The sequence below is a fragment of the Temnothorax longispinosus genome, unplaced genomic scaffold (assembly GCF_030848805.1).
Source record: "Temnothorax longispinosus isolate EJ_2023e unplaced genomic scaffold, Tlon_JGU_v1 HiC_scaffold_71, whole genome shotgun sequence".
Classification (NCBI taxonomy): Eukaryota; Metazoa; Arthropoda; class Insecta; order Hymenoptera; family Formicidae; genus Temnothorax; species Temnothorax longispinosus.
The window spans coordinates 41172-53163 of record NW_027270572.1 but is presented as its reverse complement, the minus strand read 5'-3'; the positions used below and the strand labels follow the sequence as shown (position 1 = coordinate 53163).

At 28.9% G+C, this 11992-nt stretch overlaps 1 protein-coding gene across 1 annotated transcript; it reads right to left on the bottom strand.

Annotated features, from left to right (window-relative positions):
* Positions 1–6706: 6706 nt before the first annotated feature.
* LOC139824953 (uncharacterized) lies at positions 6707–11927 on the bottom strand. Its single transcript, XM_071797499.1, has 5 exons — positions 11694–11927; positions 7904–8019; positions 7563–7681; positions 7277–7449; positions 6707–7176 (listed from the first exon to the last, which is right to left on the bottom strand). Exons 1-5 carry the CDS (start codon positions 11727–11729, stop codon positions 7090–7092), a joined length of 531 nt encoding a protein of 176 aa, XP_071653600.1. The 5' UTR covers positions 11730–11927; the 3' UTR covers positions 6707–7089.
* Positions 11928–11992: the final 65 nt, after the last annotated feature.

Here is an 11992-nt window from a genome sequence, read left to right as displayed (position 1 = left end):
ATCTAAATTCTAAATTCTAAATTCTTTATATATTATTTATTTTAAAAATATCTGTATCTGTTAGTGAATCCCGATTTTCTTTCCTCTATCCTTTATATAAAAGATATCTAATTACGACAATAGATGTCAACTCCTTTCTCATAGTAAGAATTAAATCATGACTATTTATAATTTCACCAAGAATCTTAAAAATATAAAGAATCTTAAATAAATTAATCTGTACAGTAAGCTAATTCGATAAATTAAACTACTCAGTAATTCTAAATTCTAAATTCTAAATTCTAAATTCCAAATTCCAAGTTCCAAACTCCAAATTCTAAATTCTAAATTCTAAATTCTAAATTTTAAATTTTAAATTCTTTATATATATTATTTATTTTAAAAATATCTGTATCTGTTAGTGAATCCCGATTCTCTTTCCTCTATCCTTTATATAAAGATATCTAATTACGACAAATAGATGTCGACTCCTTTCTCATAGTAAGAATTAAATCATGATTATCTATTATTTCACCAATAATCTTAAGAATATAAAGAATCTTAAATAAATTAATCTGTACAGTAAGATAATTCGATAAATTAAACTACTCAGTAATTCTAAATTCTAAATTCTAAATTCTAAATTCTAAATTTTAAATTCCAAATTCCAAACTCCAAATTCTAAATTCCAAATTCCAAATTCTAAATTCTAAATTCCAAATTCCAAATTCCAAATTCCAAATTTCCAAATTCCATATTCTAAATTCTAAATTCTTTATATATTATTTTATTTTAAAACAATCTGTATCTGTTAGTGAATCCCGATTCTCTTTCCTCTACCCTTTATATAAAAGATATCTAATTACGACAAATAGATGTCAACTCCTTTCTCATAGTAAAAATTAATCATGATTATTATTATTTCACCAAGAATCTTAAGAATATAAAGAATCTTAAATAAATTAATCTGTACAGTAAGATAATTCGATAAATTAAACTACTCAGTAATTCTAAATTCTAAATTCTAAATTCTAAATTCCAAATTCCAAATTCCAAATTCTAAATTCTAAATTCTAAATTCTAAATTCTTATATATATTATTTATTTTAAAACAATCTGTATCTGTTAGTGAATCCCGATTTTCTTCCTCTATCCTTTATATAAAAGATATCTAATTTCGACAAATAGATGTCAACTCCTTTCTCATAGTAAGAATTAAATCATGACTATTTATAATTTCACCAAGAATCTTAAAAATATAAAGAATCTTAAATAAATTAATCTGTACAGTAAGCTAATTCGATAAATTAAACTACTCAGTAATTCTAAATTCTAAATTCTAAATTCTAAATTCTAAATTCCAAATTCCAAGTTCCAAATTCCAAATTCTAAATTCTAAATTCTAAATTCTAATTCTAAATTCTAAATTCTTTATATATATTATTTTTTAGAAATATCTGTATCTGTTAGTGAATCCCGATTCTCTTTCCTCTATCCTTTATATAAAAGATATCTAATTACGACAAATAGATGTCAATTCCTTTCTCATAGTAAGAATTAATCATGACTATTTATAATTTCACCAAGAATCTTAAAAATATAAAGAATCTTAAATAAATTAATCTGTACAGTAAGCTAATTCGATAAATTAAACTACTCAGTAATTCTAAATTCTAAATTCTAAATTCTAAATTCCAAATTCCAAGTTCCAAATTCCAAATTCTAAATTCTAAATTCTAAATTCTAAATTCTAAATTCTTTATATATTATTTATTTTAAAAATATCTGTATCTGTTAGTGAATCCCGATTCTCTTTCCTCTATCCTTTATATAAAAGATATCTAATTACGACAAATAGATGTCGACTCCTTTCTCATAGTAAGAATTAAATCATGATTATCTATTATTTCACCAATAATCTTAAGAATATAAAGTATCTTAAATAAATTAATCTGTACAGTAAGATAATTCAATAAATTAAACTACTCAGTAATTCTAAATTCTAAATTCTAAATTCTAAATTCCAAATTCCAAGTTCCAAATTCCAAATTCCAAATTCTAAATTCTAAATTCTAAATTCTTATATATATATATTTATTTTAAAACAATCTGTATCTGTTAGTGAATCCCGATTCTCTTTCCTCTATCCTTTATATAAAAGATATCTAATTACGACAAATAGATGTCAACTCCTTTCTCATAGTAAGAATTAAATCATGACTATTTATTATTTCACCAAGAATTTTAAGAATATAAAGAATCTTAAATAAATTAATCTGTACAGTAAGATAATTCGATAAATTAAACTACTCAGTAATTCTAAATTCTAAATTCTAAATTCCAAATTCCAAGTACCAAATTCCAAATTCTAAATTCTAAATTCTAAATTCTAAATTCTAAATTCTAAATTCTTTATATATATTATTTATTTTAAAAATATCTGTATCCGTTAGTGAATCCCGATTCTCTTTCCTCTATCCTTTATATAAAAGATATCTAATTACGACAAATAGATGTCAACTCATTTCTCATAGTAAGAATTAAATCATGACTATTTATAATTTCACCAAGAATCTTAAAATATAAAGAATCTTAAATAAATTAATCTGTACAGTAAGCTAATTCGATAAATTAAACTACTCAGTAATTCTAAATTCTAAATTCTAAATTCCAAATTCCAAGTTCCAAATTCCAAATTCTAAATTCTAAATTCTAAATTGTAAATTCTAAATTCTAAATTCTTTATATATATTATTTATTTAAAAATATCTGTATCTGTTAGTGAATCCCGATTCTCTTTCCTCTATCCTTTATATAAAAGATATCTAATTACGACAAATAGATGTCGACTCCTTTCTCATAGTAAGAATTAAATCATGATTATCTATTATTTCACCAATAATCTTAAGAATATAAAGAATCTTAAATAAATTAATCTGTACAGTAAGATAATTCGATAAATTAAACTACTCAGTAATTCTAAATTCTAAATTCTAAATTCTAAATTCCAAATTCCAAATTCCAAATTCTAAATTCTAAATTCTAAATTCTAAAATCTAAATTTTAAATTCTTTATATATATTATTTATTTTAAAAGGAGTTGACATCTATTTGTCGTAATTAGATATCTTTTATATAAAGATAGAGGAAAGAGAATCGGGATTCACTAACAGATACAGATTGTTTTAAAATAAATAATACATATAAAGAATTTAGAATTTAGAATTTAAAATTGGAATTACTGAGTAGTTTAATTTATCGAATTATCTTATTGTACAGATTACTTTGTTTAAGATTCTTTATATTCTTAAGATTCTTGGTGAAATAATAGATAGTCATGATTTAATTCTTACTATGAAAAAGGAGTTGACATCTATTTGTCGTAATTAGATATCTTTTATATAAAGGATAGAGGAAAGAGAATCGGGATTCACTAACAGATACAGATATTTTAAAATAAATAATATATAAAGAATTTAGAATTTAGAATTTAGAATTTAGAATTTAGAATTTGGAATTTGGAACTTGGAATTTGGAATTTAGAATTTAGAATTTAGAATTTAGAATTACTGAGTAGTTTAATTTATCGAATTAGCTTACTGTACAGATTAATTTATTTAAGATTCTTTATATTTTTAAGATTCTTGGTGAAATTATAAATAGTCATGATTAATTCTTACTATGAGAAAGGAGTTGACATCTATTTGTCGTAATTAGATATCTTTTATATAAAGGATAGAGGAAAGAGAATCGGGATTCACTAACAGATACAGATATTTCTAAAATAAATAATATATATAAAGAATTTAGAATTTAGAATTTAGAATTTGGAAGTTGGAATTTGGAATTTAAAATTTAGAATTTAGAATTACTGAGTAGTTTAATTTATCGAATTATCTTACTGTACAGATTAATTTATTTAAGATTCTTTATATTCTTAAGATTCTTGGTGAAATAATAGATAGTCATGATTTAATTCTTACTATGAAAAAGGACATCTATTTGTTGTAATTAGATATCTTTTATTATAAAAAATAGAGGAAAGAGAATCGGGATTTACTAACAGATACAGATTGTTTTAAAATAAATAATATATATAAAGAATTTAGAATTTAGAATTTAGAATTTAGAATTTAGAATTTGGAAGTTAGAATTTGGAATTTGGAATTTGGAATTTAGAATTTAGAATTTAGAATTACTGAGTAGTTTAATTTATCGAATTATCTTACTGTACAGATTAATTTATTTAAGATTCTTTATATTTTTAAGATTCTGGTGAAATAATAAATAGTCATGATTTAATTCTTACTATGAGAAAGGAGTTGACATCTATTTGTCGTAATTAGATATCTTTTATATAAAAAATAGAGGAAAGAGAATCGGGATTTACTAACAGATACAGATTGTTTTAAAATAAATAATATATATAAAGAATTTAGAATTTAGAATTTAAAATTTGGAATTTGGAACTTGGAATTTGGAATTTAGAATTTAGAATTTAGAATTTAGAATTTATAATTACTGAGTAGTTTAATTTATCGAATTATCTTACTGTACAGATTAATTTATTTAAGATTCTTTATATTCTTAAGATTATTGGTGCAATAATAGATAGTCATGATTTAATTCTTACTATGAGAAAGAGGTTGACATCTATTTGTCGTAATTAGATATCTTTTATATAAAGGATAGAGGAAAGAGAATCGGATTCACTAACAGATACAGATATTTCTAAAATAAATAATATATATAAAGAATTTAGAATTTAGAATTTAGAATTTGGAATTTGGAATTTGGAACTTGGAATTTGGAATTTGGAATTTAGAATTTAGAATTTAGAATTTAAAATTTAGAATTACTGAGTAGTTTAATTTATCGAATTATCTTACTGTACAGATTAATTTATTTAAGATTCTTTATATTCTTAAGATTCTTGGTGAAATAATAAATAGTCATGATTTAATTCTTACTATGAGAAAGGAGTTGACATCTATTGTCGTAATTAGATATCTTTTATATAAAGGATAGAGGAAAGAGAATCGGGATTCACTAACGGATACAGATATTTCTAAAATAAATAATATATATAAAAAATATAAAATTTAGAATTTAGAATTTAGAATTTAGAATTTAGAATTTGGAATTACTGAGTAGTTTAATTTATCGAATTATCTTATTGTACAGATTACTTTGTTTAAGATTCTTTATATTCTTAAGATTCTTGGTGAAATAATAATGGTCATGATTTAATTCTTACTATGAGAAAGGAGTTATCTATTTGTCGTAATTAGATATCTTTTATATAAAGGATAGAGGAAAGAAAATCGGGATTCACTAACAGATATAGATATTTCTAAAATAAATAATATATATAAAGAGTTTATAATTTATAATTTAGAATTTAGAATTTGGAAGTTGGAATTTGGAATTTGGAATTTGGAATTAGAATTTAGAATTTGGAATTTAGAATTTAGAATTTAGAATTACTGAGTAGTTTAATTTATCGCATTATCTTACTGTACAAATTAATTTATTTAAGATTCTTTATATTCTTAAGATTCTTGGTGAAATAATAAATAGTCATGATTTAATTCTTACTATGAGAAAGGAGTTGACATCTATTTGTCGTAATTAGATATCTTTTATATAAAGGATAGAGGAAAGAGAATCGGGATTCACTAACAAATACAGATATTTTTAAAATAAATAATATATATAAAGAATTTAGAATTTAGAATTTTGAATTTAGAATTACTGAGTAGATTAATTTATCGAATTATCTTACTGTACAGATTAATTTATTTAAGATTCTTTATATTTTTAAGATTCTTGGTGAAATAATAGATAGTCATGATTTAATTCTTACTATGAGAAAGGAGTTGACATCTATTTGTCGTAATTAGATATCTTTTATATAAAGGATAGAGGAAAGAGAATCGGGATTCACTAACAGATACAGATATTTCTAAAATAAATAATATATATAAAGAATTTAGAATTTAGAATTTAGAATTTGGAAGTTGGAATTTGGAATTTAAAATTTAGAATTTAGAATTTAAAATTTAGAATTTAGAATTTAGAATTACTGAGTAGTTTAATTTATCGAATTATCTTACTGTACAGATTAAATTCCAAAACATTTTTGAAATTTAGAACTGGAACAAGCAATATCTTTTGCTTAATTATTATGACAGTAATTTATAAATATGACGAGTGAATTAAATTAAATTAAATATTAACTTAGCAAATAACTAATCGTCGTTTTTTATTAAATTTTTAGGGTGATTCCGGTGGTCCTCTTGTTGCTAGAGGTATAAGTGTTATAAGAATTTCTGAGACTACTGTGTTTTAAATATCTTATGTTCACAATTCAATATTTAAGACATTATCAATGATTATCATAAAATAAAAATTTATTATACACATAAAACGTACAAAAATGTCTTAATTTTAGATTAAATAACTTTTTAATTCTTAATGGCTATACACATTAATACGTTTATATCTAATAACTTTACTTGGCACTTGAAATATATTTACTGGTACAGGCAAAACTGCTCTTTGTCATAATAGTATATTACACTACAAGGGCCGAAAGTTGAATTTTCGGCCTTGCGCGTCATGATGCCCCGAGGCGAAGCCGAGGCATCATGACGAGCAGGAGGACCGAGATTTCAACTTTTGGCCCGCGTAGTGTATACGATTTTTCTTCATAGCCGGTCGAAAGTACGTTATTAATTTTACTTTTTTTAACTTTAAATGTTAATAGATATTTTAAACAGAAAATTTTGTATTCTAACTGTCCTCTTATCGTTTTATACATGTTAAAAAGCTGATTAATTTTAATTTTTGTTACTTGTATATCTCTAACATTAACGGTTAACAATTTGCGATATAATATAAAGTGTTAAATAACTCTATTACAAGAGAAAAAGAAATGTTATTTGTTTACGTCAAACTTTAAAATGTTGAATGGCTAGATGTGCAAATGGCAATCAAATATTTTGAACACTTTGCTAAAATTATAAATATTTTTTTATAAATTATCAGCGTAGTCACTAGTATATTAGTCTTTTCTTATGTTTGAGGAATTCAATGAGCAAACTCACATCAAAGAGCACTGTCATCTAACGAATTATTTATATCGTTTCTATCGTCTTCATCTTCAATATCGCTTCTATCGTCTTCAATTTGCTCCTGCAATAAAACATAATATATAAATTCTCTTATTATTAATAATGTGTAAAGTAGTAATTATTTCAATACAATATTAATACAATATTGTAGGCAACATTACCTGTAGTACTTCAACAAGTGTTCTCATCTCATCCAACATTTCCTTGTAAACATGATTTTCCTCTCCTAATTTTTCAATCTGTTGTACGAGCTTTTTATTTTCTTCTAAGGCATCCACAAGTGCCGTTTGTCTTTTTTCAGCCATTATTTGCCAATAGTTCTCACTAGGATTGTCTAAATCAGATAAAATACTTTGATAAAAGTTTATCCTTTTGACAAAATCCAGATTTAAAATAAATATCAAAAGAATATGGAAAGCAAAGAAAAAAATGCTATTTTGAGTATACCTGATGTTAAATCTTCTACTTCAATTTGTATCTTCTCTCGTGTAGTTTGGACAGCCTTATTCTTCTTAGTTACTTTTGTGCATTTTAAAGTATCTTTTTCCCCTGTATTTGTTACATCCCTAAAGGTTATTCTACATAGAAGTCGTAGTCGTGAGTTGTAAGAAATTGACCAATCACATTTGAAGTTGAGGAGAATATTCAATCTGTGATTGGTCAATTTCTTACAACTCACGAAACTTCTATGTAGAATAACCTTAAGAAACACACCGTACTTACAATCTATACTTCTAACCCTTTCATAATGCGTTGTCATAATAAATGCTTGTTTGAAGATAACTTACTGTTTCGTTTTTGCCTCTTTCGATTTGCAAGATCTGAGAGTCCTGTTAGCACCAACCAAAGTGTCTTTATCGGTGGCTGCTGGCTGCAGTGTGTGCAAAGGTTTCCTGTCCTTGATCTGTCGACAAGGAAAAAAAAAACAAGAATTATCACCCCTCTATTTCATTCTTTCTCCTTTTGTATTCTGATTATGTAAACGGTCCTCTTTATTTGAAAAATAATATATATTTTATGTTTAAAATATGCTTAGTTCCTCTTTTCGTTTTTGCCAGTATATTCACTATTAACTTATATTCATTGGCTTTAGATTCAGTTAACGCATCACCAAAATTTCAAGCACATTTTAGGCTCTGTATGACACCGGAAATAAGTTGGCAATGCAAGTTCATATTTTTAATTTACTATAGCTCAAACGATTGCTCCCTAATTGCTCCCTCAGAATCGACGATTGCTCCCCTTTTAAGATTATTATTTTTCGAGATATTTAATAAAAACGAAAAATTTTTAATTTTTATTGAAAAACATTTATAATAACTCTATGCAACTTTATAGGGCATAGAACGATTGCTCCTTCATTGCTCCTTATTGCTCCATCATAATTTTAATGATTTATTGCATTTTTATTGAAAAAATAACAAATTAATCATTTCACAAGGCCGCCTATTGTAACTATGGCTCGGCAGCGCATGCGCATGCTACCATAACTATGCGCATGCGCGATGGTATCTGTTAGAGCTTTTACGGATACCATAGCGCATGCGCGTATGGCTTCTGCTTTCTGCTCATGGCTCCTGCAATTTTATGTGCTTCCATCTTAACTATTTCTCGCTTCGCTCTATTGGGATTTTTAATCGCTCCATTCGTATAATTAATTTTGTATGATATTTTAGCAGAGAACTGTTTATTTTCTTGGAAAAATACATTTCTCACAGTCTTCTGCAAGTATATCCAGCATTGTGCATGAGCCCTTATTGACGTTAGGCTTAGTTTCCACGCGTCGCGTCATCTGTCGTTAAAGCCTCTTGCACAATGCCAGGCAACGGGCAATAGGAACAGGGAATAGAAATCAGAAATCATGTATAAATGCAGAATAAACAGTGACACAATCAATAGACACAGAGTTTCAGTCACGTTGGAAATTCTGTGCCTATTGCCTGTTGCCAACCAATCATAGCATTCGAACTTTTTAGGTTGTAATTAACGATTTTTTTAGTTATTTCCTGTTCCTATTGCCTGTTGTCTGGCATTGGGCAAGGGGCTTAACCAATCTAAACATCCCATTACAAATAATGTAATAAAATAAGATGTTTTGATTGGGCGCGACGGATAACGCGATGCAAGAACTGTGTCCAAGTTTCGATTTAAAGTCCGGTGTCCACGATGCTAGAACTGTGTCCAAGTTTTGGTTTAAGCCAATCATCTTGCAGCTCTTTCAGAAAAGTAGCAGTTTCATTGGCTTAAACCGAAACTTGGACACAGTTCTTGCATCGTGGACACCGGGCTTAAGCCAATCAACTTGCAGCTCTTACAGAAAAGTAGCAGTTTCATTGGCTTAAACCGAAACTTGGACCCAGTTCTTGCATCGTGGACACCGGGCTTTAGGCCCGGTCTACAATGGATGTCGAAAGTCGGAGTCGTAAGAAATTGACCAATCACAATCTATTATTCTCCTTGCGGTCGAAAAATAATGAATGGTCAATTGATTGGTCAATTTCTTACGACTCCGACTTCCGACATCCATTGTAGACCGGGCCTTATCCGTCGCGACCAATCAAAACATCCCATTTTGATCCCGTCACAAGTAATGTAATAAAATGGGATGTGTTGATTGGTTAACTTGTGATGACGGGACGCGTGACGCACTCAGTGAAAACTCGGCCTTAGTGCCCATCTACAATGACTACAATAGGTGTTTTAAGCCCTAAGGGTGCCTCCCCATGCAAGACGGAATCTCGGAATCATTCTGATTGGTTAATCCATGAGGCTATTGGTTAGCCTCATGAGACTAACCAATCAGAATGATTCCGAGATTCCGTTTTCCGCGATTCCGTCTTGCATGGGGAGGCACCCTAAGCCTTAAGAAATTGTTCAATCACAATTGAATTTGAGGAGAATAAATTGACTGTGATTGGTCAATTTCTTAGGGCTTAGGGCTTAAAACACCTATTGTAGATGGGCACTTAAGCCTTGTGTCCACATTGTTAGAACTGCGTCCGAGTTTTGGTTTAAGCCAATCAACTTGCAGCTCTTACAGTAAAGCAGCAGTTTCATTGGCTTAAACCGAAACCGAACGCAGTTCTAGCATCGTGGACCAAGGCTTTAAGCTATATCCACACAAACTTGCATGAGCCCATAAACATAAGCATAAGAGAATTGATTGGTCCATATGTATGTGCATAATGAAATAGACCAATCAGTTTTCTTATGCTTACGTATTATGCGTTATGCAAAAGTCTGTGTTTCTCGCTTTAAGGCCATTGCACGTAACAAAGTTTTAATTTTAATCGTAAGGCCGTAAGAAAATAAGACAAATCACACTCAATTATTCTTCAAGCGCGAGGAGAATAATCGACTGTGATTGGTCTATTAATTGTTTACAGCCTTACGATTATGACTAAAACTTTGTTACGTGCAAGGGCCTTTAAGAACGTTGCGGACGTTAAGTGAAACGCACTCATAAAAAATTTTGATTGGTTGATACCGTTCAGGCGTAAACATAATGCAAAACACAAAGCAATAAATTTTCAACCTATCGGAAGCCGTGTATCAATGCATTCTGTTCCTATTCCCTATTTCTATTGCTTGTATTGTGTTGCGCCCCTAAAGCCCCTTGCACAATGCCAGACAACAGGCAATAGGAACAGGAAATAACCAAAAAATTGTTAATTACAACCTAAAAAGTTTAAATGCTATGATTGGTTGGCAACAGGCAATAGGCACAAAATTTCCAACGTGACGGAAACTCTGTGTCTATTGCCTGTGTCACTGTTTATTATTCTGCATTATACATGATTTCTAATTTCTATGCCCTGTTCCTATTGCCCGTTGCCTGGCATTGTGCAAGAGGCTTTAACGACAGATGACGCGACACGTGGAAACTAAGCCTAACGTCAATAAGGGCTCATGCACAATGCTGACAGGTGGGCAATTAAGGAGCAATCGTTTTATGTTGGATATACTTGCAGAAGACTGTGAGAAATGTATTTTTCCAAGAAAATAAACAGTTCTCTGCTAAAATATCATACAAAATTAATTATACGAATGGAGCGATTAAAAATCCCAATAGAGCGAAGCGAGAAATAGTTAAGATGGAAGCACATAAAATTGCAGGAGCCATGAGCAGAAAGCAGAAGCCATACGCGCATGCGCTATGGTATCCGTAAAAGCTCTAACAGATACCATCGCGCATGCGCATAGTTATGGTAGCATGCGCATGCGCTGCCGAGCCATAGTTACAATAGGCGGCCTTGTGAAATGATTAATTTGTTATTTTTTCAATAAAAATGCAATAAATCATTTAAATTATGATGGAGCAATAAGGAGCAATGAAGGAGCAATCGTTCTATGCCCTATAAAGTTGCATAGAGTTATTATAAATATGTTTTTCAATAAAAATTAAAAATTTTTCGTTTTTATTAAATATCTCGAAAAATAATAATCTTAAAAGGGGAGCAATCGTCGATTCTGAGGGAGCAATTAGGGAGCAATCGTTTGAGCTATAGTAAATTAAAAAATATGAACTTGCATTGCCAACTTATTTCCGGTCTGTATGACGACGATAATTATACTAACTTTAGGAGCGACCGTGTTGACCAGTTCGTGGCGCATCGTGCTGCTTTCGAAGGAAATTTGGAGATGTAAAATAACGTTCAACAGGACCGACCAAACTGTGGCAAACCCCGCAAACCAGGCAAACACGTTGTCTTATTCATGCACAATTTTGTCTAAAAACGATCAACCGCGGCGTTGATCACCGTTGATCTCGTCTCCACCAGTCCACCATGTGATCTCCACGTCTCCACATGTATTGACTGCGTGACCAGCGTGACCAGCTGTATGTATGTATGTATGTATGTATGTATGTATGTATG